This window comes from Nothobranchius furzeri, chromosome 5 (assembly GCF_043380555.1).
Source record: "Nothobranchius furzeri strain GRZ-AD chromosome 5, NfurGRZ-RIMD1, whole genome shotgun sequence".
In the NCBI taxonomy this organism is placed as follows: Eukaryota; Metazoa; Chordata; class Actinopteri; order Cyprinodontiformes; family Nothobranchiidae; genus Nothobranchius; species Nothobranchius furzeri.
Window position 1 is genome coordinate 79,830,910 of NC_091745.1, and position 20,951 is coordinate 79,851,860.

General features: G+C 44.5%; 2 protein-coding genes across 2 annotated transcripts; one reads left to right on the forward strand and one right to left on the reverse strand.

Annotated features, from left to right (window-relative positions):
- Positions 1 to 579: 579 nt before the first annotated feature.
- sec61b (SEC61 translocon subunit beta) lies at positions 580 to 5,142 on the reverse strand. The gene is made up of 4 exons (XM_015950666.3): positions 4,987 to 5,142; positions 4,222 to 4,319; positions 1,895 to 1,999; positions 580 to 1,092 (listed from the first exon to the last, which is right to left on the reverse strand). Exons 1-4 carry the CDS (start codon positions 4,987 to 4,989, stop codon positions 1,005 to 1,007), a joined length of 294 nt encoding a protein of 97 aa, XP_015806152.1. The 5' UTR covers positions 4,990 to 5,142; the 3' UTR covers positions 580 to 1,004.
- Positions 5,143 to 5,384: 242 nt separating this feature from the next.
- alg2 (ALG2 alpha-1,3/1,6-mannosyltransferase) lies at positions 5,385 to 14,814 on the forward strand. Its single transcript, XM_015950644.3, has 5 exons — positions 5,385 to 5,559; positions 6,081 to 6,252; positions 6,363 to 6,500; positions 6,629 to 6,796; positions 8,590 to 14,814. Exons 2-5 carry the CDS (start codon positions 6,082 to 6,084, stop codon positions 9,328 to 9,330), a joined length of 1,218 nt encoding a protein of 405 aa, XP_015806130.1. The 5' UTR covers positions 5,385 to 5,559; position 6,081; the 3' UTR covers positions 9,331 to 14,814.
- The last annotated feature ends 6,137 nt before the right edge of the window (positions 14,815 to 20,951 follow it).

The window sequence follows — 20,951 nt, forward strand, 5'->3', positions numbered from 1 at the left end:
TCAGCACAGTAGTGTACCGCGCACTCAAAGCCTTACTGCTGACGCTCTTCAAGTGCGCTTTGCTGAAGACCGTAGGGCGAGTTTTGGGATTGGGTCCATGAATGTTAGTGACAGGGTGACGTAGATCTGTCAGGATTTTCTAATCCTAGAGTTTCACCGTCGGTTTTCCATCAGAAGCTACTGCAGGAGATAGGTGTAGGAGACTATCTTCATGTTCAGCCTGCATGAAACTCATCATTTTGAACACAAGTAAAAAACATGCTTTTCCAGTGAAGGACCTTTGTAAGTCGCTTGAATTAGATGCATGTGTTTAATGTGATCCAGTGGTTTGATGTTCCATGACCTGTTTTTTCCTGAAATGACATTTTGGACTCATCACATCATAAGTCCAGACAAGGACTTCTAGCAGCTGAACCATTTGGAACATTGAGAATCACCCTTGGGTAGATGAGCTGATCAGGCAGTAGGTGCGTCTCGACACCGAACTCACCAGAAAGGCTGGTGAGAAAACTAATTCTGTGTTCTGGTGATGAATGAAGTGTGCACACAACAACCTGACTGGAGTCGCTGGGAAACGGGTCACGTTCAGGCTGCTTGTTGTTGTTTTTATTGTACAGTTTTACAACCATTTTGTACAAATGCTGTTAACAAAAAATAAAATAAAAACTCAGGCGTTGAAGTTTGCTGGAGGCCTGAAATCAAAAATGTCCTTGGGCACTGAACTGCCTTCATTCAGCAGCTGAGTAGAAACACAGCTGCAGCTTCTTAAAGGGACACACACACACACACACACTTAAAGGTGGCTCGGCATGGCTTTCTTTTACCTCCACCAGGTGTAAAAACACACGGGAGGATGCATGATGCCAACAACTGGTACAGACTCAGATCACGTACAAACATTAAAAATGTGTGTTGTAATGATGGAAGAGGGAGAAAATGGTTTGTCGTTTGGTCCGGGTCCAAAGAGAAGCCAAAGCGTGGGGTCAGAGGTCATCGGGTGGCATTTAAGACCGGGTGTACTTCCCCCAGATGTGAAGCATGAAGACTGAAGCGATAAATAAGAGGCTCATCACCAGAACAGGAACAGGGCCGCTGTGGCAAGAAAAGGATATTATTACTCAGATCACACACGCACACACGCACACACACACACGCACACACACACGCACACACAGAGCTGGTCTTATTGATGAGATTTGGAAATAAGGGGGGCTCTCATCTCTAAAGGAGGGTGAGAGGAGGCGAGGGGGGGGTGGGATGGAGGAGCACATTGCTAAGAAGCAGCATCGCCATGCCAACCTCCTCCTCAGCGGCCCCTTCCCCCGTCAGAAAGCTGTAATTGAGTTGACCTTTCAGAGTGGATCCTTTAATGAAGCTTTGAGGCCCACGTCTAACGCAGGAACAAACACGCACTCGATAACACGACTGTACGGCCGGCCTGCCCTCCTTCGACTGCTGGACAGACGCACTCGATAACGACCACGGCACCATCGATCAACCACAACTGGCTACGGCCGAGAGGCAGGACGCCTCCTCTAAGATCCGGGCCACGCAGAGCACAAGTTTGAGGATGAGAGTTTCCTAAGCAGGTACTCGCCTAATGTGTAATTAAGTGTTTACACACACACACACACACACACAGGCACGCACGCACGCACGCACACACACACACACACACGCACGCACGCACGCACGCACACGCTACAGCTCCAATACATCATTTGTTTCACAGGAGAGTCACGTCTTTGTAATTTCCGACCATTAAACATTCCAAGAATCGGAAATCCGCAGAATTATTAGCTTCAGGTGAAGCAGGTGGAAATGTCAGCGGCTAAATGTGTGCATTTACAGGTACAGCTGCTTCATAATGGCTGCTTTCACAACCTGCACTCACACTTTGAGGCCTGGCGAGTCTTCAGTGTAGAAGCGCCATATGCCGCCGGTTCCTGCGGACCCCGTGGTCCTGCCACCGCTGCGCGTGCTGCTGCTGGCGGCTTTCCTGTGAGGCACAAGAATGAAACAGCAGACTGAATCCACCGCACTTTAAAAACTTCTGAAAGATCAACTTATTTCACACTGCTGATGTCAACATGTTATGAAACACATCTTCAGAACAGCGAGAAGTCCAACCCGCAAGGCGAGTTTTACCGTTTTGATTCAGCGGTCGCTGACATTTAAAAACCATTCAAGTAAAAAAAGGCAACAACAACATTTATCCAGGATATCATCTTAGGACAACCGCCGTAGCGGGTGATGAGGAAGCAGACTGATTCATGGCTGCTTCCCCCGTGTGAAGAGATTAAACAGAGGTTAATGATGTAACAACGAGGATTGGTGGTTGGGGTTATAATGAGGAAGAAGCAACACTGAGCCTTATGATTACACACTGATTAAGTCCACAACATGTCATCCATCTGCTTTCATCTGTGGGAGGTTCATTAAATGCACAGGGGGGTGGCTGGGGGGTGAATATCTAATATTATTTACTTTTTGTCACGTATGTTTTTGGCAGGTTTTGTAAGCTATTAGTACAGTTTAAGTCTTCTTGTTACCATAAAAGCTACTTTTAATCACCAATTCATCCATTTTCATCCACTTATCCGGGGTCGGGTAATGGAGGCAGCAGCCTAAGCCGAGACTTCCCTCTCCCAGCCACCTGGGACAGCTCTTACGAGGGAATCCCAAGGAGCTCCCTGGACACCGTGTCCTGGGTCTACCTTTAGGTCTGCTCCCGGTTGGATGTGCCCGGAAAACCTCACCAGGGAGGTGTCCAGGAGGCATCCTGACCAGATGCCCGAGCCACCTCAACTGGCTCCTCTCGATGTGGAGGAGCAGCGGGTCTACTCCGAGCCCCTCCCAGATGGCCGAGCTTCTCACCCTATCTCTAAGGGAGAGACCAGCCACCCTGTGGGGAAAACTCATTTCGGCCGCTTGTATCCGCGATCTCGTTCCTTCGGTCACTACCCAAAGCTCATGACCATAGGTGAGGGTAGGAACGTAGATCCACCGGTAAACCGAGAGCTTCACCTTCTGGTTCAGCTCTCTCTTCACTGCAGATGCAGCACCAGTCCACCTATCGATCTCACGGTCCACCTTTCCCTCACTCGTGAACAAGACCCAGAGATACTTAAACTCCTCCACTTGGGGCAGGACCTCATCCCTGACCCGGAGAAGGCGTTCTACCCTTTTCTGACTCAAGACCATGGTCTCAGACTTTGAGGAGCTGATTCTACTTTTAATCAAACGTATGCAAACATAACAGATGCATGAAAGGGGAAACATGACCAGTAAGTGTAAGAATAGCGGTCCCATTAACAAACACAGGATTGGGCATTCATCGGAAAGCACCGATTCTACCTTAAAGGGACGACCCTAATTGCTGATTCTTGACCAGTTCTGATCTTCAGATGCCAATTATGGCCAGTTTTATGTTAAAGAATTAATTACAATATTAAAACTTCTGACCAACTTTTTACATGTTTCTGAACATTAAAACATCCACAAGAAAGATCAGTTATTGATGAGGTCACAAGACAAACTGCTGGGCAGCAGGGCATTAACAATCCTCCAAAAAGACCGGGTTCTTGCGTTTCAGACTGGCCCATTAAGTCAACAACGGATTCCGACCGCCAGCTGTAACTAATCTTAACAAAACATTTATGGGACTGTGACTCTGCCAGACCTGAACAACCACAGATGTCACTTTAAATGACAGTTTGTGTCATAAAAACCACCTTATGCTATCCTTATCCTAGCGCCGTCACTCTGGAACCAGTTGCCACCCTCAGCTAGGCTGTACCCGTCTCTGCGGGTTTTTAAGAGTCGCCTGAAAACCCACTTCTGCCGCTTGGCGTTCCCTGAACGTGTTTGAGGTCGGCCCTCTTTTATGTTGATTTTATTTTCCTGTTTTTATTGGTCACTTTATCCCTTGTTTTATCCATTTGTTTCTACTTTAACATTTTACCCTCTTTGCACAATTTTAATTGCTTTTATTATCCATTTATTCATTGTGATTTACATTTCTTATGTACTGTGTACAGCGCCTTGGGCTCCCCGACAGGGTCGCGGAAGGCACTTTATAAATAAAGCTTTGAATTGAATTGACTGCAAAAGTTAAACATTTTAATGTTCTTACGTTTATGAGCATTTTCATTCTCATCCATCAACTAAAAAGGTTATTTTAAGTAAATAATGGTAACGGCCACCCAGTGTTTAGCCTACCTCTGCCTGACTGTGGAGCCTGCTGCCCGAGGAGCCACTGTCTTGCTGGGGGAACGGCCAGACGCCCCAACATTGGTTGCACTTACTGCTGGTCCAGGCTAGAAGAGAAGACAAGTCAGAAACATATAAACATGATTCAGGGTCCATGCATCCGGTTCCCATCCTCCTCTTAGACCACAGCTAAAACTAATGATTTTAACAACTACGCGTTGGTTGAGTTGTGAGGAAACTACTTTGTATAGCCACGTATTGTAAATAATTATATATAAAGAAAAAAATGTAAAAATGAATGATTGTAACTAATTTTCTTTCTAAATTTCACTATTCCTACTAAATGGTGCAGAATATGTCAAGTTCATTTTTTAGGAGACGCTAAAGCAAAAACTGTTTATGATTATGATTCAAATGAGTGCAATTATTATTATTATTATTACTACAACAATAAAACCCTTTAATAACTCTAGACTCCTAACTGGGCATCTTATGTTACGCTGTTAGCATAATTCTTAGCTAGGCTGCGTAATTACAATGTAATTGTTAAACTACGATCCCGAAATGAGTTCACATAAAAGTAGAATTAAATAATTCGGTGCTGAGAGAAATATAAAAACTGTGTTGTTCTTGTTGGAGTTAAGAGTAACAGCCACGTCCACAGATCACGGGCTAACCGGCTAACCGACATGAAAACGGAAAGTCGGATCGAAAAATGAACGCAATTCAGCTAGTTAGCATTATATCGGTGTTAAATAAAAATGAGAAAATTACCATCTTTCTATGTGTCTCAATACGAGCCTAAAACCGGAGCCCTTCTTCGACCAGATTTCCACGTCAGCTGAACCACAGACAGTGATTTTACGAATTGGTCCAAACTTCTAAAGAGATCTCCCAAAGCTGACGAGCATCTGAAGAAGGACACGAATGCTAAAATCAGGACCAGTGGAGGTGACCAAGTAGAAGCCTGACCGGCAGATCTATTCGACACAAAAATATTAAACAAAGATCGTTTGAAAATTTTCTAAAATTTATTCCAATTTCTGACAAAAATTCCTATAAAAAATTGTGGTGCAAAAATATCATTTATGAGATAACATTTCATGTTAGTTGAAAGGCAAATGACGGATTCACCCTAAATCCGAAAAAGACGTGTCTCACAAGAATCATGTGCCTTGCAGATTAGGAAACAGGCTCCATTGAGGCTCAAACCCACAAGTGTTGTTAGGCTTGTGTAGAGGACCGACTGGAGCCAAAATGGCGTCTAAGTAACACAGCTTCCTGACCGCGGTTGTCGACAAGGAAGTCGAGTTACTCCCAAACCTGAGACAGTTAAGAGAATCTAAGGTAAACACAAGTCGATTCGTCTTAAATTATACGTTTAACAAATGTTGCTTTTAAGAACAATGTTACAAGCTATACGCCAGTAATGCCGATAATCATATCAGTTGAGTTTAAGACGTGTAACTTTAGCTAAAAGCTAACTTCACAGTTACACTTCTTTTAAATGATTGCTAGTTAGCAGCAGGTTTAGCACATTTCAGATGCTGTTCGTTGAGGATAGCTTGCAGTTGTAGATTAGACTCTGCTGTGCTATCCAGGAGATTGTCTGTTTGTTTTTGATTTTCTCCTAAATGTAGCTGAGAAAAGTTCCTTTTTGAGTTCAGTTTGATTCATGTCACATACTCTTCTGAAGCCAAGGAGAGCACTTTACTTCTTTAAACCAAAATGTGTAACAATTAATTAAATTGTCTGCATTTGTTGTCCTATCAAATGGAGCTTAATGCATGTTATAAACTTAAAAATTATTTGTCTCCAACTAATTTTAAGATATTTAGTGTTTGCTAAGCCAACTTGACCTTGTGTAGGATGGCCCGGGTGGTGTTTCTCCATCCGGATCTTGGTATTGGAGGTGCAGAGAGGCTAGTGGTTGATGCTGCTGTTGCCCTGAAGTCTCAGGGATGCAGCGTGCAGATCTGGACGGCCCATCACGACCCAACACACTGCTTCTCAGAGACCTTGGACCCAGACCTGCATGTGGTCAGTTAAAACCTACTTTCTTATGTAGTGTGATCCATCAGAGAACAGAAAAATATTTAAAACAGAACAACCCAAACACACACATCGTAAACGTTTTCTTTATGTTGAAGGTATGTGTGGGTGACTGGTTACCCACCAGTGTGTGTGGCTATCTGCATGCCCTGTGCGCATACATACGGATGATCTATGTGGCCCTTTACTTGGTCTTCCTCAGCGGTGTGGATTATGATGTCATCTTCTGTGATCAGGTGCGTTTACAAGCACCCATGAGTTTTCAGCCTGGCTATCTCCCTGGATTCCTTCTGTTGTTAAGTGATTATCTTCTGTTTTCTACTTTTATATCTGCTTATAGACATTTTATTTCATTTGACCCCAGGTGTCGGTGTGCATACCTGCTCTGCGACTGTCTCGTCGTCGGAAGAAAGTTCTGTTCTACTGTCACTTCCCTGACCAGCTGCTGACCCAGAGGAAGTCAGCCCTGAAGAAGCTTTACAGAGCTCCCATTGACTGGCTGGAGGAGCGCACCACTGGCATGGCTGACATGGTAAACAGAAGCTGAGGTCAAAAACCTGAATGTCTGATTCGATAGTTGTTTCAGTCTGTTTAGGAAAACTGTTGGTTTCAAATCTTTTAGTTAAAAGGCAAGTTTTTGCAACCTAAAGACTAACTTTTCTGTTCTGGAGGCATGCTCACTTGCAGTGTGTTGGTGTGTTTCTCACTTTAGATCCTAATCACATGCGAACCTGTAGCTTAAAAGCAAGCTAAGCATGGCTTGAACTACCATCTTTATGCTGGTCACATCTATTTGGCTCTAAATCAGTCGAGTTCAACCAATCAGCTTCATGAATGTCTCCTGGACATCAATGCTAAATGACAAAAAGACTGAGGCCGTTTTCAAACCTAAACACTGTGCATGCATCCGTTGACTTAGATCTATCTACTCTAAACCTTAAAACCTGTGTGACTAGTCTTGGTGTTAAAGAGCAAGTCACCCCCAAATCAACAGTTTTTTTTTCTTCTGATAAACTACATAACTGCGTGTCTGATCGTGCTGCAGACACGTGTAGTCGGTAGTTTTGTACTTTAGTGCATTTTAGTTAAAATGTTAATGTTCTGTCTAAAACTGTCAGTGTTGTGCCGTTGTCAGGTAAAAACTCTGCACTGCATTTGAATTTAAATCCGCCATCGCTATTGGCTAAGAGGTACCCTAGAACGTTAGCTGGTACCATATGATGTCACAATGTCGTTATGAGCCTGTGTGTGTGTGTATTTGTTAGCGGCTCCGCCCTCTCGGTCTGCTAGGCAACAGCATTTGTTGCATTTTTCAAACAGGAAGTGGGAGCGGAGTAATACTCTGGTAGGGGGTGACTTGCTCTTTAAGTTAGATGCCGACCTGACGATGTCCTTGCATGCTAATGCTACCGTTGTTTCCTGTTTCTTCCCGCTCTGTTGCATAATCCGTCTAAAACCTGTTCCCAAAATCAGCACCTGGAATCTGTCATTCATGCATTAATACCCTCTAGACTCGATAATGCAAACTTTTCTCACCGGTGATGGTGCATCCACCCTCGGCCGCTCGCAGAAAGTTCAGAATGCTGCAGCGAGATTTCTTACAAAGTCAAGCAGACGCTGTCATATCACACCTGTTCTAGCTGGCCTGCTCTGGCTCCCTGTGCACTACCGGGTGCAGTTTAAAATTTAAATGTTTGCTTTTAAAGCTCTGCATGGTCTTGCTCCCCTCTACCTGACAGAGCTGCTCTCACCATCCACCCCTCCAGGTCACTAAGGTCTGCTGATCAACTACTCCTTTGTGCACCTAAAATGAGCTATAAAGCTCGGGGGCAGCATGCTTTCACCTACTCTGCACCAAAACTATGGAATGCCCTCCCTCTGTCCGTGCACCAGTCTCCTTCACTGGTGCAACTCAAATCTGGCCTAAAGACACATTTCTTTCATCTAGCTTTTGGCTGATGAGCGTGTTCTTGTGCTGCATTTGAGTTATTTATGGTCTTAAAGTTTTATTTTTGATCTTATCGCCTTTTCTGACTGTTAAACCTGCGCGCCCTGTATGAAGGTGAACTTTAATCCTGTGTTTTAGTCTAAGTTCTGACCCTGTGCAGCACTTTGGGTTAGCTGAGATGCAGTTTTTAAACGTGCTTTTACAAGTAAATACGGTCTGGTTTGTTGTTGGGACTTTAAACAGCTTTGAAACACTCTAGTGATTATGTCAGGACCTCCACACTCGGCTAAATCCAAACATTTTGGGCAAGACTTTGGAAAAACGACATCTGTGATGAATGTGAAATCCTCAGAAACTGATCTTCCTTCTTTTCTTAGATTCTGGTGAACAGCCAGTTTACTGCAGGCGTCTTCAGGGAGACCTTTGGAAGTCTGAGCAGAGTCCGGACGGACGTCCTCTACCCCTCTCTCAACACCGCCGCCTTCGACCGGTCCTCCGCCGAAGCTCACGGCCTGCAGGGCCTGCTTCCTGAGAAAACGTCCCACGTGTTTCTGTCTCTGAACCGATACGAGAGAAAGAAGAATTTGGGCCTGGCTCTGAAGGCTCTGGCGGTTCTGAGGTGCAGCCTTCCATCAGCTAAGAGAGCTGCTGTTCACCTGGTGGTAGCGGGAGGCTACGATGAGCGCGTTACTGAGAACGTTCAGCACTACATCGAGCTGAAAGAATTAGCCGAGCAGCTCCACTTGGAGGACTGTGTTACGTTTCTGCGCTCCCCCTCTGACTCCCTGAAGGTGGCGCTGTTGCGGGTCAGCACCGCCGTGCTTTACACCCCTAGCAGAGAACACTTTGGGATAGTTCCTGTTGAGGCCATGTACTGCAGCTGTCCTGTTATTGCTGTGAACTCCGGGGGTCCCCTGGAGAGCGTAGTGGATGGAGAGACGGGCTTCCTGTGCGAGCCCACTGCCGACAGCTTCTCCAAGGCCATGGAGAGGCTCATCGGGGAGCCGCAGCTCTGCAGGGACATGGGCCAAGCTGGGAGGAGGAGGGTGCAGGAGAAGTTCTCTCTGCAGGCCTTCTCAGACCAGCTGTATGAGTACATCATCAGGCTGAGTCAGTGATGGAATAACAAGTGTGAAACTGCACAGCTGCAGAGAGATGAGTGAATGTGAAGTGAGATATCGTGGGGATAATTAAGCATCATTCCTTTGTGGAGGTTGCTGAGAGGGAGGAAAAGGCAGGAATTCCTGCACCAGTTAAGAAACGAGACGTTACTATCCCGTCTTTGGAAAAGATCTTCATTCCAAACGTGCGTGTGGTTACCCGGAGCCTGCAGTACGGATCGATTATCAGAGGGGAAATGTTTTGCACTGTTTATGTTTTTCTTTTCTTCAGAACTCCTTTGCTTTTGAGTTTTAAGGGATGCAGAAGAAGAATGCCGTTAACGCCACGTGCCATCGGGCAGCACACAGTTTCGGATCAATACGCTGGATGCTTTTCCCACTCTGTCCGGAGCTTTGTTCCTGTCCTCGCATTGAGAAGACGTTGGCCTGCGTGTGACTCCTGCAGCTGAGTGGAGGTTATTAGTAGATGATGGAGTTTTTGGCTTCATTAGAGGTCTGGCTGATGGGCAGTGTGCCTGTGTCTGTGTCATTTTCAATGAGGAGAATAGCAGAAGGTCATTGTCTGCGCGGCGGCCTCTTCAGCCCTCCTACTGTAGAAAAATGCTCTTATTGACATTCTGGAGTCTTAATAAACAACATAGTTTGTTACGAGTCCTACTTTGTCGGTAAGCTTTTGGCCTTTAATAGGCTTTTGTGGGAGGAACAGGACCATTGTTGATGCGTTCGATTGTACATTGAATTGCTGAATAAAACATTTTGAGACAAAACAGCAGAAAAGTTTTATTTTGCTCATTAACAACGTTACAGGTGAGAAAAAGAACGGCGTCTCCATCCGTTGTTGCATCACCTTCTCCAGTCTCGCGCTTTGTTCTTATCAACATTATTTTAATTCAGTTCAATTCAAGTTTATTTATTTATAAAGCGCCAAATCACGACAAGAGTCGTCTCAAGGCACTTCACATAATAATCATTCCAATTCAGGTCAGTTCATTAAGCCAATCAGAAATAATGTTTCCTATATAAGGAACCCAGCAAACTGCATCAAGTCACTGACTAGTGTCAGAGTCTTTACAGCAATCCTTGTACTAAGCAAGCATGCAGCAACAGTGGAGAGGAAAACTCCCTTTTAACAGGAAGAAACCTCCAGAGAATCCTGGTTCAGTATAAGCAGCCATCCACCATGACTCACTGGGGATCGAGGAGACAGAGCAGGCACACACACACACACACATTCTTGTACTTACTACATACTGAGGACACACACAAAGTAGTGTTTCTATGGTTACATTGTGATGTCTTAGTAACTATTCTATTTGGTGAGAGATAAACTTTATTGTATTTATCCTAGTGGATCTATAATTAAACGGGTAAACTAGTAGTAGCACATCCAACGTCAAGGAAAGCAAAAAGTTATCAGGAGAGGGAGAATGTATTAGTGGTTAGCAGCAGTGTGCTAGACGATGGCCCCCTCCATGAGGCCACCACAGCTCAGCAGAACATCGTTGTAGCTTCTTCTGGGGAGAAAAACACTTAGAGAGAAAATAAAGTTAACAGCTGAAATAGCAGGAAATAATACAGTTAAAGAGCAGACTGTAGAAGAAAGTAGTAGAGTGTGAAAAGTGGTCAGTGTGTCCTCCAGCAGTCTAAGGCCTAGTCCACACGTAGCCGGGGTTTTTTAAAAACGAATATCCGCCCCTCCAAAAACTTGCATCCACACCACCGCGTTTTAAAAACAAACTCTGTCCACACGTACCCGGATAAATACGTTGTTAAGGACATGCCAGACCTGTAGGCGGCAGTACTTCCCCCGTTCTTAACCTCGTCCTTCGTCTGTGGTCTTCCGCAAGGAGCAGTAATTCCTCTTGCAAAAACAAACAAGCAGAAAGCGCTTGGACAATTGATGGATCGGGTAGTGACAGAGCGCAGCTCTGAAGGCTTCCATGATGTCGGCTAGTGTAAACACAGGTCGCACACGTGATGTCAGCATTTTTTTGTTGCGGAAAGTGACGTTGCGGACCTTAAAACTCCGGTTTTGTCCGTCCACACGCAGACACCCAAAACGGAGAAAACGCAGATCTTCACTTTGGCCGGAGTTTTTAAAAAGATCCGTTTTCGTGTGAAAAAACTCCGTTTTGGTGTGGATGACAGGCCAAAACGTAGAAAAAAATCTACGTTTTGGCAGATCCCCGGCTACGTGTGGACAGGGCCTAAGCCTATAGCAGCATACCTACAGAGATAACCCTGGATAACCTAGCCTTTTAGATGGAGGCATGTTGGAGGCAGGGCAAGGGAGAGCCGTCTTTACCGACTGTACACTCCACCTCCCTCTACTCCCCCACTCGTCCAGATTTAGGCTAACATCAGATTTTAACCATCGGCCCTATCAAATAAAAATGTTTTAGCCTAGTCGTAAAAGTAGACAAAGTGTCTGCCTCACGGACTAACCCCGGCTTTCCACCGGAGCCGTCAGTAGCACGTTACTGCAGCAGCACGTCATAGCTGCTGATAGGAACCGCTGTGGTCAACAGAACCTTTTCCACTGGAGCCGTCAGCAGCGCGAGTCGGCCGCGTCTCAGGAGCAGCATGTCGCGGCCTTTACGCGCCGGTTCTATTTTCTACGTGCGACGCCTCTGAAACGGGTCAAGTTTGACATTTTTGGGGAAGGAAAGACAGGAAATCGGACGCGGAAATGGAGAGAAGCTCCCGAGATTTTCAGAATAAAGAACGTACTGCTTTCCGGTTGCTTTACTTTTAAAAAAGTTACTAACTGTGCGGCCCCGTGAGAAGTTATCACCTAGCTAGCGGTCTCCTTTGTTTTTCAGGTCCGTATTGGCGATTATAAAACGGACAGAACATAAAACACAAACCATGTTGTAGTTTTCTCCTGCTTGTTGTTGTGTTTACTGATGAAGTCACTCGTGTGACTTCGTGCTCGGTCGGTGACAGCTGCTCCCCTGCTGCTTCGCGTCTCGTGGGAAGGGCCAAGCAGCAGCTTACGCGAGCAAGACGTGCTGCTGCAGTAACGTGCTGCTGTCGGCTCCCGTGGAAACCCGGGGTAAGGCTGGGAGCTGGTTCCACAGGAGAGGAGCCTGATAACTAAAAGATCTGCCTCCCATCCTAATTTTAGATATTCTGGGAACCACCAGTAAACCTGCAGTCTGAGAGCGAAGTGCTCGGTTAGGAACGTATGGAACAATCAGGTCACTGATGTATGATGGAGCTTGATTATTAAGAGCTTTATATGTGAGAAGAAGGATCTTAAAATCTATTCTGAATTTAACAGGTAGCCAATGTAGGGAAGCTAAGACAGGAGAGATATGATCTCTCTTTTTAATTCTCATCAGAACTCTAGCTGCAGCATTTTGGACAAGCTGAAGACTTTTAACTACATTCTGTGGACTTCCTGAGAGTAATGGATTACAGTAATCCAGTCTTGATGTAATAAATGCATGAACTAGTTTTTCAGCATCACTCCTGGATAGGATGCTTCTAATCTTAGCAATATTCCGAAGGTGGAAAAAGGAAATCCTACAAACCTGTTTAACCTGGGATTTGAATGTGTGTGTGTGCCGGAGGATGAGTGTTGTGAATGGGTTTTTATTGTCAGACTGTTTTTAAAATTCTGGGGATGGGAGGGAATGTGGGTACGCGGGGCCTTTTTAATTTGTTAAGCACTTTGAGTTGCATGTATTGTAGGATTAAGTGCTGTATAGATAAAGGTTGAGTGGAGTTATCCTTAAAGGGCCTTAAACAAACTCCTGTCTTTTTACCTGAAGTACCTTAAATCACTTGAGAATGCTAAAGTTGTTGAATTTACACAGGAAAGAAAGTCTAGGTTTATCGAGCGAATGTGGCAAAACGCTCGCTGTTGTGTTGGGTCGTGTTTGAACTCCTGATGCAGGGAAGAGTCAGAGCGAAGCCTCGTAGTCCCCGTTTGTTTGCCGCCGTTGACCCTGAGGCGAGTTCCTCTTGGTACGTGGATGTCAGACATGAACCGGGTGCAGATTCTGGTTCCCTTCAACATGCGATCACCTCTTGGTTTCCTGACCAGGGTTGTGGAAAGGCAAGAATCTGGTGCACATGTTTATTTATGCCAGCAATACACCTTCAAAGGTGAAACTCATATGTGAGAGACTCATTCCATGCAAAGCCAGATAACCTGTCTCATATTTTCCAAACAAGATCCCGATTATGTGCAACACTTTTGGGAAAAGTTCTGTGGAGTGTTCTGGACAACAGGGAAGCCTTGGGGAAGGCGTGTGTCCCGTCACATCTGGCATAAACTTTACATTTTAATAAACATAACGGTTGTGATGGTCTGAAGCAGGAGAGTCCAAACTGTGCAAGACGAGGGCCAAAGTTGTCCTCGCAGGCGCCAAAACGTAGTTTTTAACATAGATTTTTATTTTTACTCCACAAAATAGGCCTTTTAGTAAAAAATCTTATAAAGAGCTGATCTACAACAGCCTGCTGTAGAAGCCAAATAAATGCAGAAAATGACTCCAAGGGCCACAAACGGCCCCCGAACCACACTTTAGATATACCTGTTTTAAAAATAGGTTCAGCTCTTGTGCAGACTCACGACCGCCCATCACCAATGCTTGATTGGACTTAAGGCCACAAAAATTGTTACAACCAGTCATAAAGTTTAGGGGTCAGCAGCTTTTTCCACACAGAACCAGGTTGGCTTGGATAGCCTCGTTCCTTCAGAACCGGTCCATAGCTCTATTAAGTCAGGCACGAGAAAACTTTAATGCTGCTCCAAGTTACCAACAAACAGACGTGGACAAAATAGTTGGTACGCTTCGGTCAATGAAAGAAAATCCACAATGGTCACAGAAATAACTTACATTTGACCAAAGTAATAATAAATAAAATTTCTATGAAATTTTACCAGAGTCAGACGTTGCTTCTCAACCACGCTTCAATGGAATGATTAAAAAAAATTCACTAACTGAACAGTCCGGGACAAAAAAATGACGATACCCCTAGAAAAATATGTGTTCATTCAGGGTGTGTCCTCTAGCATCACAGGTGTCTACAGTCAGTGCGCCTACATAGAGGGCTCCAGGTATTCATTGTGTTTGGTGACAGGGTGAGTACCACACTCAACATGGACCAGAAGAAGAAGGAGTGGGCCAAAATACCTGCTGAGAGGTGCAGAAGTCTCAGTAACAGTTACAGTTACGTTTGATTGCCTCAAAAGGTTGTGCAACAAAATATTCAGTTGGGAGTCCCATCCCTGTTGTCCAGGCCTGTTCCATGACTTTATTTTTATTTAAAGAGCAAGTCACCCCCTACCAGAGTATTACTCCGCTCCCACTTCCTGTTTGAAAAATGCAACAAATGCTGTTGCCTAGCAGACCGAGAGGGCGGAGCCACTAACAAACACACACACACACACACACACACACACACACACACACACACACACACACACACACACACACACACACCCACACACACACACAGACTCACAACGACATTGTGACATCATATGGTACCAGCTAACTTTCTAGGGTACCTCTTAGCCAACAGCGATGGCAGATTTAAATTCAAATGCAGTGCAGAGTTTTTACCTGACAACGGCACGACACTGACAGTTTTAGGCAGAAAATTGAAATGTTTACTAAAATGCACTAAAGTGTAAAACTACTGACGACACGTGTCTGCAGCACGATTAGACACGCAGTTATGTAGTTTATCAGAAAAAAGTTGATTTGGGGGTTACTTGCTCTTTAAATAATCTTGTTGAAGCACTGTTGAAAAGCAATGTCTGGTTAACTTTAACCACATTTTTATTTGTTATTACTTTTGTCAAATGTAAGTTATTTCTGTGACAATTGTGGATTTTCTTTCATTGGCCGAAGGGTGCCAACTATTTTGGCCACGTCTGTATGTGAATTCTAGATTACAACAGACTTAATGAAACTTCTGTCTTTGAAATGATTCTGGGTACGCTCAGTCAGAACCACCCATAGCTCTACAAAGTCAGGCACAAGAAGAACTTTTACTGGACTTGTTCTTTTAAATCACTAACATATATTAGATGACACGCACCTGATGTGTGTTTGAGGAAAAATGCTGCTCTGGTTTTCCAGACTGTCCATGACTGCTGTGGGCTGGAATCAGCTGGTCAGGCCCATTATAGGACTCTGTGATAGGTAGCGTAGTACCTTATAATGGGCTGTACTAATAAAATGTGTTGTGATAGTTCAGCGAGTCTTAATCACACTCTGAAATGTTGTCTGCTCACCTGCTCTGAGTTTTCTGTTCCCACGTCTCGTATTGATTCAGACGTTTCTTCAACAACCAGAAAAGCCAAAGGAACCAACAGCGGCGCCGCTTGTTTTCCACAATCACTAATTATTTTTCCCTGTAGGTCCAATTAACACTATTGGCTGAAGCTGGATTGAAACAGATGAGTAGAAAATCTCGGTGACTCGCCTCAAGTCAATAAACTGATGATTCTAAATATAATAAGACATATTTTCTAAGTTAGTATGCAAGGTACGTTTATTTGATGGAAATCACACATTTACATCATGGTGACTGGTTTGCAGTTCAACTGAAGTGTCTGACTGATAATCCTGTATTTGTATAGCACCTTCTTAGGGTTCTACAACCCCCCAAGGCTCTTCTCAACACAATCACACATTCACACGCTGGTGGTGATGAGCTACCATGTGGCCACAGCTGCCCTGGGGCGCGCTGACAGAGGCGAGGCTGCCGAACACCGACGCCACCGGTCCATCCGACCACCACCAGCAGGCAGGACAGGTTGAGTGTCTTGCCCAAGGACACAACAGCAGCAATCTCTGGTCAGAGCAGGGATCAAACCAGCAACCTTCTGATTACTGAACAACCGCTCTACCTCCTGATCTGCTGCTGCCCCGTCATCAGTTTAAGGATAGATTTGAAGAGAGTTTTAGCAACCTGAGTAGTTATTATAAATAACTGTTAACACACACGCACACACACACACACACACACGCGCACGCACACACGCACGCACGCACACACACACACAACAGGTTGAGCGGGTTTTCCAGTAATCGGAAGGTTGCAGGTTCGATCCCGGCTCCGGACAGAGAATTCTGCTGTTGTGTCCTTGGGCAAGACACTTAACCCACGTTGCCTGCTGGTGGTGGTCGGAGGGACCGGCGGCGCAGTGCTCGGCAGCCTCGCCTCTGTCAGTGCGCCCCAGGGCAGCTGTGGCTGCATCGTAGCTCATCACCACCAGTGTGTGAATGTGTGTGTGAATGGATGAATGATGCGCTGTAGTGTAAAGCTCTTTGGAGTCCTTACTCTGAGAGGCGCTATACAAGTGCGGGTCATTTATCATTCATTCATTTATCATGACACTAAAAACACACAAAAAACTATAATCAATAAAACCAAAATGCACGTAACGTCTAAAAACAATGAAAACAAAAACATTCTGAGATATAACCTGAAAAATACCAGTAAAGCCAAACAAATAAAACCAGTAACTAGATTTTAACGCTGCTTGGTTTAGCTTTAAAGCTCCAGACAGGAGACGACTGTTTCATATCTAGTGGGAGTTTGTTCCGGTCTCGGGTCGGTCAGGTTACGCCGACTCCCGATGATCGATGTTACAGGATGTAGTTTCTGTCAGAAACCGGTCTTCAGGAACAAAACACGGATGTAGGGAGAAAAACAGGAAATCATCCATAGGATGGAATTCCCATGCTATCATCATTCATGCAGCTCCAGGACTCTAGATGGCGCTATATCAAACATGGGCTATTTACCATTCATCATAAACAACTAGACCACTTTCAGGCTAACTTGTTCAGAAACAGACGCCGGCGGACCGATCCCGCTGAAAGTGTTTTCTGCTGACAGAAGCCAACTTTTCTAAGCTTGGTGGATCTCAGATAAAGGAGCCCGAGGAGAACGGTCTGCAGACGGACGCTTCTTCACAAGCTGTGGGTGCGGCCTGAACGGTTGCATGTTGATGGACCCGGGCAAATGAAATGAGGAGAAACCGTGGAGTTACATCAAAAACATAGTAAAGCAGGGAAGAATGATGCCAATTTGAAGAAAACGTAATTTTTTAACTCAAATAAAACAAATGATTTATCCTTCCATTTAGATTTTAGTTCTGTTAAACCTTTTAACTTTAGATTTAAGCTGGTTTTTAAAGCTTTAGTTAAACACAAGACGAAATAAAAGATGTAGAAATGAATGTGATTAAAACAACAGCTTCTGAGATGCTTATTGGCCACGATTCAAGGTGTGTGTGTGTGTGTGTGTGTTTTCATGGGCTAGTACTGTAGTGCTGTAGTGATTTAGAGGTCCCACTTGGCCGTATGATGAAAAGCTTCCAAGAAAACATCACCAGGGTCCATTTCTGTTTCTTAGATATTAAAATGGTCTAAAGTCGTGAATCTGCCTCCTCCTGGTTTCCCACTTTTTTTTAGAAACTATACCTTAAACTTGTAAATGTCTCCGCACCCCTCCCCCAGTGCGCCTGCCCTGCAGTGAGGTGGTTATTAAGATCATGGAGCATCTGAGTGGCAGTGATAACCGGTACCCAGGTGCCACTGGCGCACCAGGTTTAATTAATTAATGAGACCGCGGGGTTGGTTTTCTAATTCCACCCAGCCGACACCGAGGTGTTGGGGAGATATCTGGGAAATGTTTAGGCATTCAGGCGAAAAAAGGAGACGTATGTGTAGGTGTGTGTGTGTGTGTGTGTGTGTGTGTGTGTGTTAGGAGTGTATATCTATTTTGTTGGCAGTCTGGGAGCTGGTTTCCTTGTTAGTGCAACATTAAACATGTATGGAATATTTTTACCCTGACTTTTAATCACAGCTGATTGTAAGTTAATCACAGGCTAAATGCAGAGGAGCAGCAGTAAGTTCATACATCAGCCTGAACGAGTCCTGCTCACTAACCAGGTCACCGACTCCACAGCGAGCAGAGAAACGAGCTGAAAACGCAAATGTGAGGACTCAAATGTACGGAACGTTTTATGGTAAGCCAACGCAGCATTATTTCTGTAGCACATTTCACACACAGAAGCAGTTCAACGTGCTTGCCAGGGGCAAGAACAGCTAACGTCACAACATAAAACAGCTGATTTTAGAATCAAACTTAACACACAAATAAAGTCAGATGTAAGAAATCCAATAAAAGACAAATATAAAGGACGAGCAGTTATGGCAGGTGCAGCAGAGGGCATTCTTTCAAAGGCAGATGAACACATGAAAGTTACCAGAGGTGGGGCACATCTGAGGTCATGAGGAAGCTGATTCCATCTGTGGGCAGCACAGCAGCTTTACCTGTTTGGTTCTGCCTCCTGACTGCTTCCGGATCTCAGAGCCTGCTGGGCGTAGATATTTATAAACATGAATTTTGCATTGAAGCCTCCTGACAACCAAATCCAAAATGAGATGGGACCCGATGACGGTGCATCAAATAATTGTAACATTCCAAAATGAGCTCTAAAGTCTCCAAGGTTTCATCTACTACATCAGCAAAGTTATTGGCACAAGCAGAGAAAGCAGCATTAGAGGAGCACATGGCTGCCAAAAGCACCTTTTTGAGGTGCAGGAGGAACAAATAAAATTGGAACAAGAGGAATTACGAAAGAAACGGGAACATTTAAGAAGAGAAAGGGAGCAACTGGCTCTGGAGGCAGAAATAAAAGTGACAAATGCAAAACTGGAGGTTCTGGAAATAAATTCAAAATGTGGCTCAAGGGCGTCAAAAGGAGTCCTCGCATCAGATGGCATGAGTTCTTACTTGGAAAAGTCAAAAACTAAAGAAACAAATGGACTAAATCCAAATGCTGAACATTTTGTGCCAGCCAGTCAAAGTCCTGCATTTTCACCCAGTCTTCCATTCCATTCTGCCGTTGTCGGTGTCAAACCCAAGCGTGTGGAAATAGAAGTTCCTAAGAAGAATGTCACTGATGTTCCTCAAAGACAAGCAATGATTCGCCTGTTTTGCTAAATACTCGTGGCAGCGTTCCGTCTAGTAACGTTCCAGACATTGTGAACATAATGCAGCGTCAAAATGAAATCACTGCTCTGTTGGTTCAACAAAACACAGCTTCTGCTCTGCCTATGGAATATTCCTGTTTTCCATGGTGACCCACTGTATTTTAAATCCTTTCTAAAAGCCTTTGGAAATTGTATTGAGAGCAAAACTCTAAATCTCAGTGATTGCTTGTACTTCCTGGAACAGAATACCAGAGCGCAACCGAGGGATGCTGTGAGAAGTAGCCAGCATCTCGCCTCTGAACTTGGTTACCAAAGAGCAAAGGCACTTCTGACTGAACATTTAGGCAGTGAACATAAAACCTCTTCTGCATTCATGGACTAAATCAACAGCTGGCCCCTAATAAAACCTGAGGATGTTGCGGCTCTGCAGTCATTTGCTTTGTTTCTTCGAGGTTGTTCCAACATGGTCCATCATCTAAAGTACATGAAGGAGTTGGATATGCCCACCAACCTGAGGACAGTTTTAGCCAAACTCCCGTATAAGTAGAGGGAAAAGTGGAGAGATGTGGCGTCTGGAGCGAACTGGAAGCAGAGCAGTGTTTGGTGATCTTGTCAATTTTATTGAAAAACAAGTAAAAATTGTTTCAGACCCACTGTTTGGAAACCTTCATGATGTTTCTCCAGCCAGCCGCACAAAGGTATCCACACATGTAACACACACACATGTAACACACACACATGTAACACACACACATGTAACACACACACATGTAACACACACACACACGTAACACACACACATGTAACACACACACATGTAACACACACACATGTAACACACACACACACGTAACACACACACATGTAACACACACACATGTAACACACACACATGTAACACACACACATGTAACACACACACACACGTAACACACACACATGTAACACACACACACATGTAACACACACACACACACGTAACACACACACATGTAACACACACACACACACATGTAACACACACACACATGTAACACACACACACATGTAACACACACACATGTAACACACACACATGTAACACACACACACATGTAACACACACACATGTAACACACGCACACACACATGTAACACACACACATGTAACACACACACACATGTAACACACACACATGTAACACACACACACATGTAACACACACACATGTAACACACACACACATGTAACACACACACACACACACGTAACACACACACATGTAACACACACACATGTAACACACACACACATGTAACACACACACATGTAACACACACACATGTAACACACACACACATGTAACACACACACATGTAACACACACACATGTAACACACACACATGTAACACACACACACATGTAACACACACACATGTAACACACACACATGTAACACACACACATGTAACACACACACACATGTAACACACACACATGTAACACACACACACACACGTAACACACACACACACGTAACACACATACATGTAACACACACACACACACACACACACACACGTAACACACACACATGTAACACACACACACACATGTAACACACACACATGTAACACACACACACACATGTAACACACACACA

Bases quoted from the DNA above. Each gene is read 5' to 3' on its own strand.
- sec61b (XM_015950666.3), bottom strand. The intron at 2,000-4,221 runs GTAGGCTAAACA...TGTGCCTCACAG, and splicing joins GGCTCCACAGTCAGGCAGAG to GAAAGCCGCCAGCAGCAGCA. The intron at 1,093-1,894 runs GTGAGTGCAGGT...TTCTTGCCACAG, and splicing joins GACTCGCCAGGCCTCAAAGT to CGGCCCTGTTCCTGTTCTGG.
- alg2 (XM_015950644.3), top strand. From the start codon at position 6,082: ATGGCCCGGGTGGTGTTTCTCCATCCGGATCTTGGTATTGGAGGTGCA. The intron at 6,501-6,628 runs GTGCGTTTACAA...ATTTGACCCCAG, and splicing joins ATGTCATCTTCTGTGATCAG to GTGTCGGTGTGCATACCTGC. The intron at 6,797-8,589 runs GTAAACAGAAGC...TTCTTTTCTTAG, and splicing joins CCACTGGCATGGCTGACATG to ATTCTGGTGAACAGCCAGTT.